The sequence below is a fragment of the Oenanthe melanoleuca genome, chromosome 2 (genome assembly GCF_029582105.1).
Source record: "Oenanthe melanoleuca isolate GR-GAL-2019-014 chromosome 2, OMel1.0, whole genome shotgun sequence".
NCBI classification, from domain to species: domain Eukaryota; kingdom Metazoa; phylum Chordata; class Aves; order Passeriformes; family Muscicapidae; genus Oenanthe; species Oenanthe melanoleuca.
In genome coordinates, this window is record NC_079335.1 from 115,707,949 (window position 1) to 115,727,757 (window position 19,809).

At 36.3% G+C, this 19,809-nt stretch overlaps 1 protein-coding gene across 1 annotated transcript in view; it reads left to right on the plus strand.

Annotated features, from left to right (window-relative positions):
• Positions 1 to 19,809, plus strand: part of HIBADH (3-hydroxyisobutyrate dehydrogenase) — an 81,534-nt gene that overhangs the window by 51,985 nt on the left and 9,740 nt on the right. The window contains exons 5-6 of the mRNA XM_056484598.1: positions 15,512 to 15,645; positions 16,192 to 16,268. Coding sequence (XP_056340573.1) covers positions 15,512 to 15,645; positions 16,192 to 16,268 — 211 coding nt within the window. The remainder of the gene's footprint in view (positions 1 to 15,511; positions 15,646 to 16,191; positions 16,269 to 19,809) is intronic.

Genomic DNA, 19,809 nt, shown 5'->3' on the forward strand with positions numbered 1-19,809 from the left:
ACCTTGTAAACTCTAGTTATATCTTTCCTTGATTATTACATGCACCTCCTCTCTAGAGTTTAGATCTGCGATTTTACGGAGTTTATTTACAATGGTTGAATTGCAAGTAAAAGCTTTCTACCTTATTTTGGTTGTTTTGTTCTCTTATAAGCTCCTTCTGTTGAGGAAGAATGGAAGCCAAACTAATATAGCAGGTAAATAGAGTGGACTGAATTACACAGTTTGGAAAGTTGTGGTTTTTGTTTGTCATCTAGCTGCCTTTAGGCAAGAGTGGCAGGTCTCTTTTTTCTCCAAGTTCATCAGTGAACTCTGTGTTGCCACTGTTTAAGGAAGCCACCACCACCTTCAAAATATTTGTGAGATGCCTTAGCAATCTGTCTGTCCAACATGAGCATTCTGGGTAAACTGTTATTTAATATGGGTTGTGTATTTGATACCCTGCTTGGTGCAGAACCTGTAACTTGATGTGACTTGTAGCACCCACTTAGCACAGTCAGGACTGTAGAGGCTTGTTACCTTAGTCTGAAAGGACTGCTCTGTTTCTGGGCTTTGGGTGTGTCAACGAGCTGTTTAGAAAGGAGAACAAGTTCCCAATGCCTTGTTCTTCTTCTTCTGCAGAAGGTAAAAGAGATGAAATGGGGTTTGTTCAAACAGAACAGAAATGTGTATGGCAAACAGTCTCTAAAAGGGCTTCATAGAATGAGTGCACAGTGAGGAATCAAAGGAGCAAAGCAGCATTGTGTAGCAGGAGGGGGCTGCATGGTTTTGTGAGACAGAAGGTGCAATCTAGCTGCAAGATTCCTAGGTGAGCTAATCTGCAGTGGGCTAAGACAGCACCATGATTCATTAGTTGCAGGTAACAAAATAGTTTTTACATCCTAGCAGACAGGTTTGCAGATTGTGCTTGATGGAGATCTAAATACAGCCCCTCTGTGTTAACTCTTCTTATTACTGTGTCTGGAGTTCCTAAGAGTGAGCACTGTGGCTGGGCTACTGTATGGCAAACCCCTCTTTGCCTCCAAGTCTGGAGGAGGGGTGCAGAGGAGGTTCTAATGGCTGTCAGATGTTGCCCCTTCGGGCACACTGCAGCCAGCAGTATTTGCAGCTACACAGAACAGCCTTTGCAAAACAGGCCAACACTTACTAGTCAACTGGCACACAAGAACTGTTTGGTTTCTGAATGGAAAAGCAAAGCTTAAACATGTGTCTGTGCTGGCAGCATGAATTACTTTCCTGCCTTAAGTGTCCAGAATTCCTTTATTCCTTCTTTACATTTCCAGCAGAGCTCTCAACTGGGAATTCAGACATCAGGGCTTTGTCCAAGTTTTAGTCAAGTCAGTTTGACATGTTCCTCTTTCCTTGGCTGCTAGTGGTTATAAGTCAATACTTGGAGTGTTCATTCTTGTCCCACCCACGGTCATTCCATTCATATGTGGGCAGTTTGGGGGATTTCACTCAGTTTTTTTCCAGTCCCATGTCCTGAAAATCCCTTAGCCCCTTCACTACCAGGTGACAATGATAAAAAATGAGGGGTGAAACCATTGTTGGTTTCATTTTAAAAGTGACTGTATTATGTTTTAACAATAAATCATAGTAGTTACTGTGCTTGTGTGTCAGTTAATATCACTTGACAGATAAATGCCATGTAGTCCTCCCAGCTTCAGTCTGGGTTATTTATATACTGTTATGTAGAGAATCCTGAAAAGCTGTCTGAAAAGTCTTGCATCTTTTAATAAGGCTTCTAGCCAAGTTAAATTTAGAAGACATATGGAGAATATATAGCAAGATTGTACTAACCTCATTGTGACTGGTAAAACATGGTGTTTTTTTCTTGTTTTCATGGTTTATTCTCCAAAGAGAACAGAAAAAAAATTATAAAAATTTTGTTGAGTAGGGCTCTATCATGGTACTGAATTACAAAAGAAAAAATTTTCGCTAGAATGTAAAATGGGTGGGTTTGCACTTATGTTCATGAATGTAACTGGCACAAGTTACTAATCTTCTTAAAGTGTATTAATTTTACAAACTAAGGTAGCTTTCTTCTGTGACCTATGCAGCATCACTCATACAAGCTGTTTCCTATTTACAAATCAGTATTTTTATTGCCTCAGTGACCTTAGAAAAGCAAGAGCAATTTCTGATCATTTCCTGATAACAAATTGTCAGTAGCAAGTCCTACAATAGAATATGCTAATATTTTTTTTGTATTTGTATCAACATGGGGTTTGTATTTGGACAGCCATTTTGAAATGTTTCACTGTATATCAAAATAATAAGTCCTGATGGATTGCTTCCTGCTTGACTAGGCAAAAGTATTTCTTTCCTTTTTTTTAATTGTGTGCCCAGGCAAGTTTAAAAGAAACAGTAGAGCAAAATAAAGTAGGTTTGCTGTTAATGGCCTTGCTTGATAAGGTATTTATATTCTGTGTATGGTTTTATTATATATTAAATTCTGACAATAAGGTAGCTTTTCCTCTCTGAGGTCAGTAGTGTTCAGATTAATCAGGTTGACATTTCATGCCGGTGGGTCATGAACTGTTGATAATAGCATTAAATGGTGATTCACTTGCTGCAGGGAGCACAGCTCATTATCCAGTCACTATATTAAATCATCGCCACAAACAGCTAGAGTGCTGTGAGTGTGCCTGCACACATCTGCACACACACACCGAAATCAGGGTGGAGATCTCTGTCCTGTAGCTGTCCATTCCTCTGCTTATAGCAATTGTTAAAGCTGTTTCCAGCATGCAAGGATGATAGACATCTCCCCATTTGGGAGACTGGGGTATTTTTCTCTGAAAAATCTGTTTATGTATGAAACAGGACTGTGTGGTTTATTTTCTAGCTTTTGTCCAAAAATGGGGGATAATTTTTTTAGCTAGTTCTGTGTAAGACAAAAGTGAAGAAAAATACACGCGCATCGTTTCTACAGTGTTAGTGCTGGGAAAAAAAGCGAGATGGAAAATGAAAACAATGGAAATTCAAATTGCGTGTATTCATTGAGTATGAATTTTTATTTAATGCTGTGTTTCAGAGGCTTCTATATTAGATTCAGATGTGCTACTTCCTGTTAGAAACATTCATACTTAAAAAAATTAGATACTATCCTAGTTCAAGTAAAAGTGTATCATAATGGAAAATTTAAAAATAGAACATTGTCTAAATAGCCTAACAGTGGATTAACTAAGCTGAATGAGGGAAAATTCCACCCTATGTTTTAAAGATTTTGCAGGTAAATACAATCTTACTTAATTTTAAGTTACATTTTTCATGAATTAAATTTGAGTAAAGACTATTGCAAGGCATGTGTCCAGCAAATAATAAGAAATGTTGGGTTTTTTCCTCCTACTTGGGACAGAGAACTACAGAGTTTTCTCTCTGCCTGTCCTCTGCCTCCTCCAGCTGAGGCAGTGTAATTTGTTTTAGTGCAAAACTGACTGTTGTTCAAAGGCAGTGCTTAGAGGCACTTCACCTTAAGGTGTACACAGGCTGCCTTAAAGTATGAGCTTCTCAAGGCCTCTGTAATTGACACTAGAAAAGTGTTTTATTTTAATATATGGTATATTTTTAGTAGAAGACATTGTGTTTAATCAGTTCCTAAATATTAATTGCCATGGGAACCGTGTTAACCTCAAAAACAGAGAAGTTGTAGGGTTTCCATGTAGATGTATGTTTTTATACATTTATGTAAATGGTTACAGAGCAAGAAAACATTTTGTGAAGAAATTAGCACGCTATATATTTTAAAGGGAAGTCTGAAAAAAAGTGTGAAGAAGAAAAAACATTTTAAATTTTTGAAGAAAAATATTTTAAATTCCTCAAACTGCCTCTTTTTTTCTTCCCCCACCGCCCCTTGTTTTTGTTTGGGTTTTTTGGGGGTTTTTGGGGGGTTTTTTTGGGGGTTTTTTTTGTTTGTTTGTTTGCTTGTTTGGGGGTTTTTTGGGTTTTTTTTTTTGTTTGTTTGTTTTTTTAATAGAGGGTGAATAGCTGCTAAAACTGCCAGGAGAACCGGGGTATCATGAAAAAGCTGTAGGCCGCTAGAGGTCACTATTTGGTAATCAACTTCTAATGAACCAGAACTGTCGAGAAGGCCAATAAATTACACTGTGGATTTTTCTAATTATGAATTCCTATTTAATCATTCAATGACAAGTTAACTGTGGCAGCGGTTCTATGTACTTTGCATACACAGTTATGTTAATGTACTATTATATTTCTTAGGATGGAGGTCCTCCATCATTAGAGCAGTTCATTACCAAAGAGTCTCTTATCTAATCATAATTACTGATTATGAGAAATAATTAACTTTGTTACCCTCTTGATTCTGTTCGTTGGCAAAATGCAGTCTTTCTCTTTTCTTGTTTTTTAAATAGATGTCCAGGCCAAGTACTGACTTTCAGTATCTTTACATTACAGAAAAAAGGTTAAATTGGTTTTGTGCAAAATTGCTTAAGTTGCAACATTGGAATACTTACAGGTAGTACAGAAAAATGAGATACACAAATGTTGTAGTGGTTCTTCTTAAGCTGTCATTCAGAACAGCTAAATATGAAAATGTGTTTTGTTTCATTGAAAGTACAGCATTTGGAGCAAGGAAACATTTGTAAATTTAAACCATATGATTGGATATTGGCTCATCCTGAAACAATAAAAGTAATAATAAAAATAGTATCTCTTCTTAAAAATATTTCCATATTAAACTTAGAATTAGTTCATACATAAAGAAAAATGACTTTTAATTAAATTAGAAGGGTTTGAACTCATTGTATAAGTGGCATCAAATACATTTGAGAACACTGAAAACTACATTGCATTTTAGGCTGGAGGGCAATGCTAAATCTAGTTCTCTGAAAGAGATGTTCTATCTGTTTTACAGAGAGGTAATAATAGAATTATGTGTAGAGGAAATAGAACTGGGAAAGGCCTTGAAACAAAGGGATTCTTTAAATGGAATCTTTCCAATTTAGGCTGTTTTTCTAGCAGTTGTTGTAATCTTGTGTTATTGTACTTCCTTGCCTTTCAGTGCTTTAAAGCTTTGAGAATTAACTGACTATGCGGAAATAAAGCAGCAGAAAGTGATTTGTTACTTTGTAGGTAATAGTTAATCATGCTTTAAAACAAGCATGTATTTTAAAGGAGAAGATAAAGACTCTGTGGGCTGTTGACTGTATCCAGAGGCAAGATTCAATGTCAAAGTGCTTAAAGAAAGCATAGACATAACTGAAGCAATGCACTCTGATGATTGTTCAGGTTGTCAAAAGAATTCTTGGTCTCATACCACCTATGACACTTGAAGGGGCAGAGTTCAAAAGTTCATTCAAAAATGTTCAATGCAATCTTCACTCCTATTATTTATGCATTTCTTCCCAATTCCATTTGGTAAATCTCTGTCATTTGTCCTTTCATGGACTGTATCCAAAACAGGTAAAATTAAAACTTTCACCTGAGCAACTTCCTAGGAGAAAATACAGGAGACTGATTTATTTTAAAATTACCTGTCTGACACTTCTTTCTGGCTATACATTTCTATTTTATTTTAACATTTTGTTAGATTCCTGCTATTAAATACTAGATTTTTTTTAAATGTTGTGATTGTAAATATGCTGCTGTTGGTTTGGATTAGCATGTGAGATTGCTACATTTTCAGCTCTTTAAGATAAATCAGAAATGTTTAAGAACAAATATGCTATGTTATCCACCCGATTTAAATACTTTTTGTTTCATTTTTCTGTGTTTATTGTCTTTATTTTTTATATGACATGAAAGGACTAATGAATGCATCAATAGAAGTTTACCTGCTACTGCAGCTGACTTTATAAGAAGCAGACCTTTTATTAAGCTTGAACTCATACCTGTTGAGTAATGCAGTGTAAATGCATATTTCGGTGTGATTATATTTTTCTTATTTAGCCATGTGCTTAATGCCTTCATTATTCAGAAAAAAAACACAGCATGTTTTGTTGGGTTTAGGGCCTATAGGAAGGTAATATGATAAAATCATAAAGTGCTAAAGTGTTTCAAGCATTTTGCATTTGTAAAAGGGGATTGATAGCTTGTAAGAGTTGCACTAATACTGGAGAAACATGTAAACAATAATATTAAATATCTCTGCTTTATTTTTTCTTGAAGGTTCTTGTTTTGCTGTTATAATGAAAGGGTTTCTTCAGCTTTTATGAATCTATTCCACGGCACTATGTCAACATAGTTGCATTTTGCTGTGGAGTTCAGGTAGAATGTGCAAGTATTTTATACTTTCCAGAGACATTCAAGTCCAAGTAGCAAAATCTGCAAACGTGGTGACTTGTAGCTGACTGTTTCTTGTGATTTAAAGAGCTCAGCAAGACTGGCCACACATCTGGTTTTGTTGGTCATGCATCTGTGTGTGTGTTGTTCAGTCAAAATAGATGGGATGAAAAGCTGTGATGACAAGGTGGATTGTTTGATCTATTTGTGGCTTTTGGTTATTCCATGCAAACATTAAGCTTCTGGAGGCTTGATGTTCATTTTGGTATTGTCTGTGAACTTGAGTTAGAACAACTAACTATAAAAATATAAGAATAGCTTCTCTGGGATTTTGCCTTCTCTGTTGCAAAGAGAATATCATAAATGTCTATCCCTCTGAGTTTTTTTCTTCTGTAGTCACAAAACAGTCTATTTTTTGTTTGCTGATCTTCTGCATAGAGTAGAAGCTTTTCATGAAGGTGAGGTTGCGATGATACTGGAAATACAACTCTTGCCTCTTTCTAACAAAAATTATTCTTGATTTTGCACTGTGTGATTGGGATAAAATTTTATTTCTAGGACTTGAAGCCTCATCAGTCAAGATGAGAATTTTGTCTACTGAATTTCAGTTGTGTGGAGGGTTAACAGTGGCCCACATAGTGGAGGAACTCCAGCAACACCAACAGGGTGTTTGTGTTGTCTATGATTTTGTGGTGGAGTATGGATTAAAGGTGGAGAATGGGAAAGATGATTGTCATGAGCTGCTGGTTTTTAATGTTTTTAATACAGTATTTTGGGTATTAAAAATAAGTAAGTTAGTCATTCATACTGAATTTCCTTTCTTATTGCCCTGTTGTTAACCTTTTTACTTGCTAACTTTTCAGATGATTTGATATTTCTCTTTGACATTGCAATGACTAGAACTAGATGTAGTGCTTTTTAAAAAATGCTGCAGACAAAACAATTTCATCAGGTCTTTCAGCTTGTATTTCTCTTGAAAAAGTTAAAGTATTTTATGTGTGCATTTGCCTTTTGCAACTTATTTTCTTTGGCTGATCCCTTGGAGGGATCAGTTGCTACTTAATACCATCTCGTAAAATTTTCCTCATGCATCTCCCTCATATTAAACAGCCTCAACAACAGCTTCTAGTCAGTTTTTGTGATTTATTGAGAGGGCATATTCTTTTCTGTGTTTTGGCATCATTCTGTAATACATCCAAATCAAACTGAAGATCTTTATTCCACCATCCATAGCTAAGTTCAAGTATGAATCCCTATACAAATCTACTCAGGCCTTATTTTGAAATCATAAAGCTTCTCATTACCGTTTTGCCTATTTTGTTTAATCAGTTGTTTATGCTTCCTTCTCCACTACTTTCTACCTTCCACTTCTGATTATGTTTACATAATTTTTTCTGTTCCCAAAAGGAATATCCTCTTGTACTGTAACAGAAGTGTGTACCTATTGTTTATATGTGTGTATCCTTACGACTCATTTACATGCCTAAATATGTTTTCCTTGAGGCCTCCAAGGATCCTTACATATACAGCAGCACTTCTCAGATTGGCATGTGGGACTGGAAAGTTTGGAACTGGCTTTGTCTTCGGACAGCACCTTGCAAAATTGGGACCCAACTGTGACAGCAAGTGAAATGCTAAGGAAGGGCTCTTAGAGCAGTCTCTGCCTGCATCTTCTACCTTCATATTATTCTGGGAGGCAAAATCTGTTTAATTACACCCTCTCATGCTGGGCTGCCCAGAACAGGTAGCATATTGCTCACCTCTCTTGCATCTTTCTTTCAGTGTCTGCTACTGCTAGGAAAATAGCTGCATGGAGCATTAATGCTGATGCACACAGTCTGATCCACTCGTCTTCATTCTTGCCAGTGCTTGTGGGAGAGGGGGTGGAGGAGGAGGAGGAGGGAATTATTATTCTGCTGCTGACACAGGGAGAATGAGAGTGGCTTGATGCAACAGAAGATTATGTTCCCTGAGGATAAACAAACAGAAGGAGATAAATTAGGAGAGAGGATAATCCTGTTAATATGTGCATTCCTTAATTCTGATCTAGTTTTTCAAAACATATGATTTCACAGAGGTTAGAAATTTAATTAATACCTGGAAACCATCTCTTCAAGTTTACCTTTTAGATTGTGGAGTAGTGTTTTGAGCTGGCATTTCAAATGCACAGATTTGCTTATAAACAGGAATTGTAAGTAGTAATATGAATATCACGTGAGGGAAAAATAATAATGTGAACATCACCATCCCTTCCTTAATTTAAAAAAAAACAACTCACTAGACTTCTTCTCAATTCTGTTTGTTAGGAAGTCAGGGGAGCTTATTCCTTGCAATCTTCTTGTTGCTTTTTCAGCAGAAGCTGGGCCATTGTGATATTTATCTGAATTCAAACAAGGCTAATTAAAAGAGCTGCTGACAGTTGTTGTGATCTGACTTTGACTGGAGCTTGATGGTCATTATGGGTAAATAATGAACTAGGTCTGCAAATGTAGCAGCTGCCAACTTGGGATAGAAGAACAGCTATTGCGTCCAATTTAAGGATCTATCGACCGCTTCCCTTTTCCCTGCAGATCTTCTTCCTAGCAGAAAACTAATGTTTTATACTGCTTTGTTTTGTGGTTTCAGCTATTTCTGATATAGTCTATAATTTCCTCTTAAATATTTAACCTAGTCCATTATTAGCTTTCAGAGTTAACAACTTTTCCATTGGGCTTTCTTTGCATTTTTATTTTGTTTTGTTTTGTGGGTGGGTTTTTTGCAGTTTGTTTTTATGTACAATGTTACTGCTTAAATCATGATGATCATATGTATTTAATTTGCCTGTTGCTGCAGAATAAAAATCCACTAGGTCTTTTTCTCTGTACAGCCGTAATCTCACAAATTGTATTATTCGATTATGCTGTAAAAGAGATGTTTCTACTTCCTAAAGCGTGCTTTTGTCTAGATTAATATTTGGGCACGTGTTGTATAAATCTTGAAATCACTGACTTGAACCACCATTTCCATTTTTGCTCAAAAATCACTAGCTTATAAGGTACGGTGATGCAAAGCTCTATTTGTCAGAAGAGAGATCCAGCAATGGCTTTCATTAAGGGGCACTTCCAAGTACGTTGTCGCTTCATCATGAGCTTTGCCTTGTCCCATTAGCAAGTAGGAATGGTACCTTAAAGGGAAAATGGAAAATTTTCGTAATAGATTAATTCAACTTTCTTCCAGAATCCCTGGCATTATAAATGTGGTACAAACCACAGGGTTTGATATACAGAAGAACTTAGTGCATCTACCCAGCGTTTGCTCAGCTGCCATTAGAAAAGGCAGCGTGCATTATGTAAAATGTACGGAGGCGCTTGTGCATTAGTGCATAATGCGGCAGAACTAGGGATCTTGCTGGGAAGAAATGATCCCAAGCGTGCCCCTAAAAGACAAGTCTTGCTTTGAGATATAATGATGAAAAATTGCCCATTTATTTGTGTCTTTGCGTTTCAGCAAAAACGAAGCTTGGACTCGTTGGCCGTGGTGCTGCCGCAGGGGTTTCGTGCACGCTCGTGTGCGTCCGCGGGCACGGGCGTTTCCGTGCCTGCTCGGAAAGGCCAGCGATACGTTAACAAGGGGTTATGTTATGCTGGTTTATGTTAAACCAGATCACCCCCTAACATGTGCAGAGCCATTCATCTGTGTCACCAAAACCCAAGAGAACATCTGACATGGACTTCGAAACAGAAACAGTGATCACTTACAAATCAAACATGGCACGCTCTAAACCGATTGTGCACGGCAATCTTTTCGAGAAAGGACAACTAATTGAACATGATAAAGTGTAAAGTTAATTAACACCCTTAAATTTGTTGATTACTTTCACGGGATTATATTGTTCGTTGAGGAGCAGCTTTCTGTCCCAGCTGTCGCCTTTTTAGCGAATGTCGCTGGTAAACAATAGAGACACCATAACAAGCCGTAAATGGTCCCTGTGACAGCAGCCCCTTGTGAGGCTGCATCTGTAGAAAATGATTAGAACAATTGCATTTTAAAGACTGCTCACATTGCAGCCCGGTCCCATTGGCCCTCTTCTTTATCTCTGCTGATGGCAGACTGGTTACAACATTTAAGTTCTTTTGAGCAAATTAAGTGATTTACTGTGTTTTAGTTATAGGCAGCAGAATAGCTTCATAGGTCTAGCTTTGATGCTGATTTTTATAATAGAGGGAAACACAAGCCCTTGGAGTGGTGGTGTGCTGTGGAGTTTTTTTCTGAGTCTGTTCCATTTACTTGTTTCCTGGAAATAGATTGATGATGGCAGACGTTGTCTAAGAAGCAAGTAGAAAAAATTGATACCCTATTTGTATTTTATAGAATAACTAGTCTCTTCATGGTTGTTTTAAATTTATAGTATGGTTTTAAATATTCTTTTATTTCCAATTGGGATTTATAGCTGATTTTGCCTGTACGTGCCTTTTAATTTGTTTTAGATTTATATATGTAGCAAAACAATAGTAACTTTTCAGTTGATCTTTCCTTGTGTATCCTGGTTTAACTTTTCGTGAGTTGCAAAGACAAAGTATTTTGTGTGAGCTGGCAGGTACTTAAAAAAATCTGCTTAGTCCTTAAAAATACACGCTCAAACAAGGTACACAGATGCAGCCTCTCAAGCTCAGCCTATCTGAAGGAGAGCAAACATGACAAGAACCTGCTTGTTTGAGGCAGCTACAGTCGCTTAAACTGCATTAAAAAAAAAATCAGAATAAAAGACCAGTGTTCCCTTGCACTTCCTAAAGTGGAACAGGCAAAACCTCAACTCCTGTGCTTGAAGGTGCAACATTGTAAAACAAGACAGAGGATTAAAACCCTAGCAATGTTCTTCTTGGTTTTGTTTTGGTTTTTTTAAATCTAGTTTAGATTATAAAATTAGTTGTTAAAATTGCAGCTTGGGTAGGAAAATAACAAAATAGATTATTTTTTGCTGAAGCCTCTTGATATTACAGCCTTCATCTCTTACTTCTCCTTTGAAGACTCTGAAACAGCTCAGTTCATATCATTTTGGTCTCAACTTCGTCAGCAATGAATTTTTTATCTGCAGGTGCAGCTCAACAGTGGTTTAAATATGTTGGCACAGAGATATGCTTGGGTGCATTAGCTTTCCAACAGTGGTGCTGCTTTCAGCATTACCACTGTGATGGTGCTCTAATGCATAGCCTTGCAATATCCCTTCTTATTAACTCATCTGCCCTCTGTTCTTACAGAAATGTAATAAAGCTGAAACCAAAAGCAGATACTTTCATATAACACCTTTACATTAACATCTCTTTTTTAGCAAATTGTATTTTTAATAATAAACAAACTGATAGAAACGAAGCAGTTCTAATGATGTAGGTATAAAATTAGGACCTTTCTGGGCTTTTTTTGGAATTGGAAACATGAGTGGCCAATTTCAAGACTTTTTCTAGCAATACAAAATACCGTTTAAATAAGCACAGGAAAGTGAATATGGAAAGGCAGCTTGTCTGTCAAACAGGGCTGCTTGGCCTGGATGCTAAAACTTGAGGTCACCTTCAGACTGTTCCAGGGTAGCTGCAACCAGTTACTGTTCTCATGTGAGGGCTCCTAGGTCTTCATTCCTATTTTTGTCTAAAATGTTGAACTTAAGAACTGCTCTGTAGCAGGTTCACTGAGCAATCCATTGGCAATCGAATGAGAAGCACCTGGATTGAACTTGCCCCACAAGTAGCATGGCCAGATGTGACAGGGTGCTTTGAAGTGCACTTCTTTATGTATCTCCTTCAATAAAAAACTTCATTTTGCAGGTCTTCATCCAAAACCTGCATGTGTGCAAGTGGGAAACTGATCACCAAGTGGATATGCCATACTGCAGTGCTACTCTATAACTTCTAACCATGTTTTTTTCTTGTAGTCATTTCTTGCATATCCTCTCAGCTAGCTAGACCTCTTATATTTTTCTGCAATCCCGTTCCTGTCAGTTTATATCTCTGGGACAAACTCTGCTGCTGTTGTGACCACTGACTTGGAGTTGGTCTGCTGGGTGGAATCTGCTGGTGTGATGACCTTGATGGATTCTGGACATGAGTGTGGGTTATCATCCTAGAAAAACCAAATGTACAACTGCAGCTGTGGGCTTCAGCAATCTTGCTTTGCAGCAGAGGAGGAAATCATCACACCTGCTAATCCTAGATACAATTTATCTGAAAACTATTCCCCAAGGATGTGGAGAGACTTTTGTATTTTAGAAAGAACAGATAGCTTTTAAAGGACTTTTGACCCTCACATGAGTGGTACATAAAGCATTATCTTAAGTGGTAAGACTTCTTCTAAAAAAATCAAAATATGAAAAATAATAGCATATTTAAATTGCATTAGCTGTTCTGCATCTCCATTGCTCTCTTTAGTGTTAAAAACTGATAATACTTAACTGGCTTGTGTTGTTGGTATGGAAGTGGTGATTGTGAAAGATGGCTGCACTCTTGTATAATGGTTTTTTTTAATTTCTATTTTTGGCTGAAGTTACAGTTCTTGTACTCCTAGACTCCATGCCAATTTTTCTTTAATTGCCAGTCTTGAAAACTTGCTGCGTTGCTCATTTGATTTTGATAAAATAGGAGAGAGTTGGCAAGGACCAACTAGATGATAAAATCTACCATGAAGTAAATAGATTTTTGTTTTTAAAACAAGAATTTTCCAAGCCTTCTGCATTACACAACAAATTGGTCTCTTTTTTTCTACTTAACTAATTTATTTTTGCTTCTTGAAATGTGTTTGAACAAGTGAGAGAGTGCAGCTGTCAGAAGATTAACCAGCTGAAAACTATTGTCAGCATTAATTTTGCTCTAATAAATGAATCTCTGAAGCTATTTAGCAGTCTGTAATCTAGATACAAGGCTATTGACCTATGATGGATAGTACTGGATTTTGTTTGTAAGCTTTGACTTAAATTGTCTACTTAATTTGCTGCAGGTCAGATCACAGGATTAGTGGTAAAGGCCATTATGTGGTTTGAATAAAAACAGCTAGAGGAATGGAATGAAAATCATTGTGTTTATTAATGTAGCAATCTTTGCGGTCATGTACACAGTGAACTGGTAGCCAAAAAGACAACAATAACCTGTTTGTGCTAGCTAGTTTGGGCTTTGCTCCTAGCCCAGATCCTGTGAGCTGCCTGGAGAGGAGTTGTTCAAGTGAGATCAAGGATTGGCTGAAAATTGGGTGTCTCTAAACGTGGGCAGGAAGATCTTCACCACTGTATATATTTCAGTACCTCAACAGTGTTCTGTGTACAGACCGATTGTTTTGTTAAAACTGTGGGTCTGAATTCTTCTGGATGCTCCAGTCCTGGATTTAACAGCACAAGAAAGACACATATTTACTGGAGTGAGTCCAGCTAAGGGCCATGAAGATGGCAGAGGGTCTGGAGCATCTTTCATATAAAGAGAGACTGAGAGAGCTGAGACTGTATAATATGAAGGGAAGGCACAGGGGAGATCTTATCAATGTGTATAAAGACCTGATGGGAGAGAATTAAGTAAGGGAGTTACACTCTTAGTAGTGCCCAGTGACAGGACAGGAGGCACAAATCAAAACTCATGAATTCTGTCTGAAGCACAAGAAAACTGTGCTTACTGTGAGGGTTAGCAGACAGTGGAAGAAGTTGCCTAGAGAGGTTGTGGAGTCTCCATCCTTGGAGAGACTTGAAGGTTGTCTGGACAAGGTCCTGGGCAGCATGTCTCAACTGGCCCTCCTTGAGCAGGAGAGGTTGAAAGGTCTTGAGAGGTCACTTCCAAGCCCAGAAATCCTGTGATTCTAGGTTCTAATGTAGGCTGAGCAGGTCATCACTGGGAGCATCTTTACTGTTGCCTAGTTTTGCATAACTCGTAGGTATTTTACTTTTTTTAGACTTTGAAATGTCAGATTTTTCTGAAATTCTTCAGTGACTTAAAAGATGGTGCATATTGAAAGGCAGGATGGGAAAAGTAAACAGTTGGGAGATACAGAAAGGGGCATTTTTAGACATAGCCACACAGAGCAGTTGCACATAGAGAGAGCATCAATTAAAATTTTTATTGAAAAGCAAAAGAAATTCAACAAATTCTGCAGTGTGAAAAGCTGCAGTGTAACTGTCCTTGATGTTGTAAACAAAGTCCAAAACTGACCATTTCCTTAGCTATGGTACAGCACTTTACAGCACTGTACCTAATTGAGCATGTATAATCTGAAAGTCAGTTGTTATCTACAGCTGTACACCCTAACTGGCCAATGTTTGATGCATAGCACAGAAAATTCATTATGGCTATGCTTCTTGCCAGAGTGAAAATTAGTGAGGAAGTTCATCAGTTTAGGCTGAATTTTCCTAGCAGTTATACTGGGGATGGGGAAGTTAGGGATGTAAGAGTAATTCATACTGGAATTAGGCTTCTTTTAAGGAATAGAATATTTCATGGAGTGGAGGTAATAAATATCACATGAAAAATTTACCAGTGTTGTGCTTAGGAACTGTATATTCAAAAAACCATGGTGTGTGTTTACTGGACTGTGCTAAAGACAGGACAGACTACAGGAATAAAATTGGGAATAGTGTGTTTGTGTGTATGTGTATGAATAATTTTTGCATTGTCTTTACATAGAATTTGCATACACAGATATTTGTATATACGTTAAGTTTATGTGTGGGAAATGAACTTAAAGCTTCTCAGATTTAGGAGAATTTTGCTTCAGATTAAGAACATAATCAACTGCAGAAATTCAGAAGACTTGGTTTAATATGCCTGTGTCTTTTAGCTGTTCAATCATGTGAAAATCAGGAAGAATTCATAAAAATTAGCCTGGGTTTGGAAAGGCTAATAAAAGTAGAGTTATTTTTGAATAGTAGTTTGTTCATGGTTGTATGTGAAGAGTACTTTTACAAAAGAGAAATTTTTTTAGTAATTCAGATTCAGTGAATTTTGTGGAGTGCAAAGTTGCAGGAAAATCTGATTGTTTCTTTGTATAGTTATCAAAAGTGACTGCCAGTTTTATGCAAGTATTATGACTTTTCTGCTAATGTGCCTGAAAGATAAAGTGGTTTTATCTCCATCAGATGTTTGAGAATTTAGATTGCTGATCCTTTGATTACTGGGAGTGTAGGGTTACTTTTAAAAAGAATTTGAGAGATTCATCGTAAATGAAGTATTAATTTTGCATCATCAGACCCTTACTGGTAAGAAAAACTGCCTAAGTTTTGAGGCTTTTTAATAGTGTTATTAAATCCAATGCTGTCTTGATTCAGGTGTTGGAGCTGCTCGAGCTGGAAACCTTACTTTCATGGTTGGTGGAGTGGAACAAGAATTTAATGCTGCCAAAGAGTTGCTGACATGCATGGGTTCTAATGTGGTTTACTGTGGAGAGGTTGGAACCGGACAGGTAATGCTCTCTGAAGGGCTAATAGCTATCTCAGTCTTTCCTTTTTCTGGCTTTTTATTTATTGATGCCTGCTCTTTTACTCCAGAACTAAATTCATGATAATATATCTTCATATTTGTTTGTTTGCCTCTAATCTTGGGTCTGTAAATAATGTCCTGGCACTTTTGTCCTGTGTATTGTGTAACTTAGCACACAAATGTGACTGGTATTTCTCCACAGTAGCTTGTTGAGATTATACTTCTTAGAGGAGAGACATTTTAATTTTGTTTCATCTGTATTTAGATTTACTGAAGGGATGTTCTAAAGGATGAAGAGCCCTTACATGGCATGTGTACTAACTGGGCAGTACTAAGAAATAAAGGTATTTTTTAATCTGTGAAGGAGCCATAGAGCAATATTCATTAACTTTGTGCTATCACAGATCTGTGTTTACTCTAGAAGAAAGCTGCCAGAACATAATTGATCATATTGTCCTGGGCCTAGTTGATTCCTGTGTGTTAGTTCTAAAAAATGCATAAACTAATTGATGGTTTCATATGTTTTCAGGCTGCAAAGATCTGCAACAACATGCTCTTGGCCATCAGTATGATTGGAACTGCTGAGGCTATGAATCTTGGAATCAGGTTGGTTTGATTTTTGTGGTGGATTGAACCAACACAAAAGCATTTTTTCCATGTTTACAGTTTTTATGTATTATAGGTGACTTTTGCTGAGACGATGTTTAAAAGAAATAGGTAAACTTTTTGCCAGAAGTTGTCTTACAAAGTCATGAACAGGCTAAATGAGGTGTTTTCAGCATGGGAATATTCTCTTGTGTTACATTCTGAAGAGTTTATTTGTTCTGCTGTAATGCAGCATACAATAATGTTTGTCTTTCATTATAAACATCCAGAGCTAATATAGAGGTAAGTTTTTGTTTGTGTTCTAAGGTAATGTAGAGTTTATTCAGAATATTGTACTTCCATATGGCTCTCATTGGCTTTGTTTATTTCTTAAACTGTTCCAAGATATATTGTAAAGTGAAACTTCTACTACAGTGTGTATATCAAATTAAGATGAAAGCATAAAACAGAACATCTACCTTTCTTTGACTTAACAAGAGCACTTTGTCCTAATTGCCAAAACTCCTAGTTTGTCAAAAAGCTGCAGTATGCTCCACTACACTCTTGCCAATCCTGAGATTACCATTTCTTTTCTAGCATGTGGTACATCTAACTTTTAAGTGACATCATATTTGAGCAAAATTATTTTTATTTTCCAATTTTGATGTATTTCTTTTGCTGTGGTCCTTGTCATTTTGTTTTATTTTCCAATAGGGTGAATGCAAGTACCAGTTCAAAATCAATGTATTTGAACTTCCAATAAATTATTGTAGCCAGATCAAAATAATTTTCAAATTTATACACAGAGAAATCCCGTGTTTAAAGAGATTATCTTGCAATTGTGTATATTTTAGGAGCTTTTCATGAATTATTTATCTGCACAGTTGCATCCTTAAAATTTGCCTGCTGAAACTACAGATACTGTAGGTACTTATCAACTGGGCTCAACTGTGTTCATGTGGATTTGATAGACTATAAAAACAGCAAGAGGGCATCAAATGCTTAAATAAATAAAAAAGAACACCTACATATGTGCACATACACAAGACAATGTAATGGATTCACATTTCCTCTTAATTACCATATCAAGATGCAGTTGTTTTATTGAATTGCCCTTGTCTCAGATGTTAGACTGTCTTGACCTATTAAGTTGTCATGTTGTAATTGAGATAAAAGAGGAATTTGCTTTGCATCAGTGCTAATTGGTTTATCAATATCCTGTACCATTTACATTTTAAAATTGAGAGTCTGTAATATACTGAAGCATGTCTGCATCAAGCCATAATAAAACCAGTAGCATTGTTTACAACTTTTGTAATCCAGTGTTACCCAGAAAGCTTGCATTGGGTTCTGCTTTGAGTCATGATTCACTTAATAAAGCATATCCAACTGATTTTTTGTTATAGTTATATAACTATAACTATATATATAAAACTGTATAGATTTGTTATGTCTAGATTTGTAGGAATGACTAAAATAAAATCAAGAGGTTTGGAAGAGGGGTATTCTGTGCATGTAAGCCCTGTGAAGATCAAGTAGATGTCTGCAGTCATTGTAGTTTAAAGGTGTTTAGATTTTTTTTCCTTTTTCAGCTTAAATTCTGGCTGAATCTGTTTTCATCATTTGTGAGCAAAAATCCAGTGTGAAAGTAACAATATATAAGCCTCCCTACCCTACAATTAAGGTTATCAAGAAGGAACTATATTTATTGTAGAAGAAACCTGCTGATTTTAAATCCAAGTATAGAATTCATTTAGTCAAAAACTGCATGAAGTTTAAGACAGAGGTGGTTATTTAAAGTCTTATGGAGTAATTTAGAACTCTTGCATTGATTTTAATTTAGCATGATTTAAATCTTAAGAAGATGACTTCTGCATATAACTAGAATAAGAGCTTTCCACTTGGAGTGTATAAAAAAATTTCTAATGTAGAAATTTACACTTGTCATTCTCATTATTAGAATTTTTTCTATATTAATAAATTTTGGGATTTTTTTTCTAGTCTAAAGCTCAAAGGATAGTGTGGCTGCCTACTCTGAAGAGAGTAGGAAACTGTACTTGATTTATTAAATTGATACTTATCTGGTGAAGAAAGTCAGACTTTGACTTAGTATTGGTAAAGGATAGTGAAAATCTGAAAATTTAGAACAGAAGTTGTAGAACTTAGATATGTTCTTAATTTTCAGATAGAATATAAAATGTCTTTATGTCACACAATGTGTATATCTGCTACATCATTTAAATTCAGTTCCAGGGACTTGGAATAATTATTCAAAATACTGCTGTCTAAACTAGATGTAGCTACATCATAAAATCATAAATGATAAAAAGCATATTACAACACCTTCCATAAACCAATATATACTCTGAACTTAAGTCTTCAAAACAGTGTGATATTAATTCTATTAATAAACCACTTAATCTTTAATGTTGTCATAAAACATGCAGTCTAAATTTTCATTCATAAATTCAGTTAGAGTGACTGTTTTACTAATTTCAGATTTTTAAATTATCATTTTATTTATTTTATATTTGAAATTATAGAATTTTTCCAAACTTCAACCTAAGTAGCAGATAGAATGTGGAGGAAAGAAAACTTACATTAATGAACAAAAATTCCACAATAAATTCCCAGAAAAACAGGCCATATTGCTATGTAATTTTGCATTTATATTTCACTTTCTTTACTGGAACATCATCTTCATTTAATAATGAAGATGTCCATTTTCACTGGAAGTTATAGGGATTAAATTGCATAAATACTTTTTTAAAATATTCCCATCCTTAGTTCTGACCAAATGCTTGTTATGTTCAGTTTTTCCATTACTTTCCTGATGATTTATGAATGTTACTAGTAAAAGTTAAAAGGTGTGGCAGACATTGCAGAAATTCATTCACATTGTCATTTATATTTTATTTTCTTTCTAGCATGTTAGTTCAACTTGTCAGTAGAAAAATCTTGAGCACATTTTGCTGTACAATTTTATGTGTGCATATTGCAAAATACTGACTTAGCGTGTCAAGCTGACACACAGAGTACGTGTAAACTGCACAAATAGAAGTACAAACATGAAGTGATACTGTCCACAGTCAGAAAATATTTTTCTTTTTCATTTTGCTGATCATCTCAGTGCCAGTAACTTTGTTCTACTGAGTCCTGAGTTCCAGTGAAATAATTTCTAATACTAGCAAATTGAAGCTCGGAAGGGAAATACTGCTGATACCTGGTTTGTGTTCAGGTCAGATGGAAGTTGCTGCCTGACAGACAGTTGGCAGTCCCATCAGAAACTGCCTGCAAAGACTCAGGGAAGGGCTTATGTGGTGACACGAGACAGGGCAAGTTTGCTTAGTGTGGTTAGGATATAAGGGACCAGGAGAGCAAGGGCTCTGTGGTAGTAACCTCACTGCAAAATCAATTTGTACTTACCATAGCAAAGAAAATACTCTCTATGAGGAGAGACTGCAGTGCCACCCAAATTTATACCAAAAGCTGCAAATCCAGCTCCTTCCTAAGCAATTTTAATGTATGGACTTGTGTCTGCTTGGTTCACAGTAAAAGGACT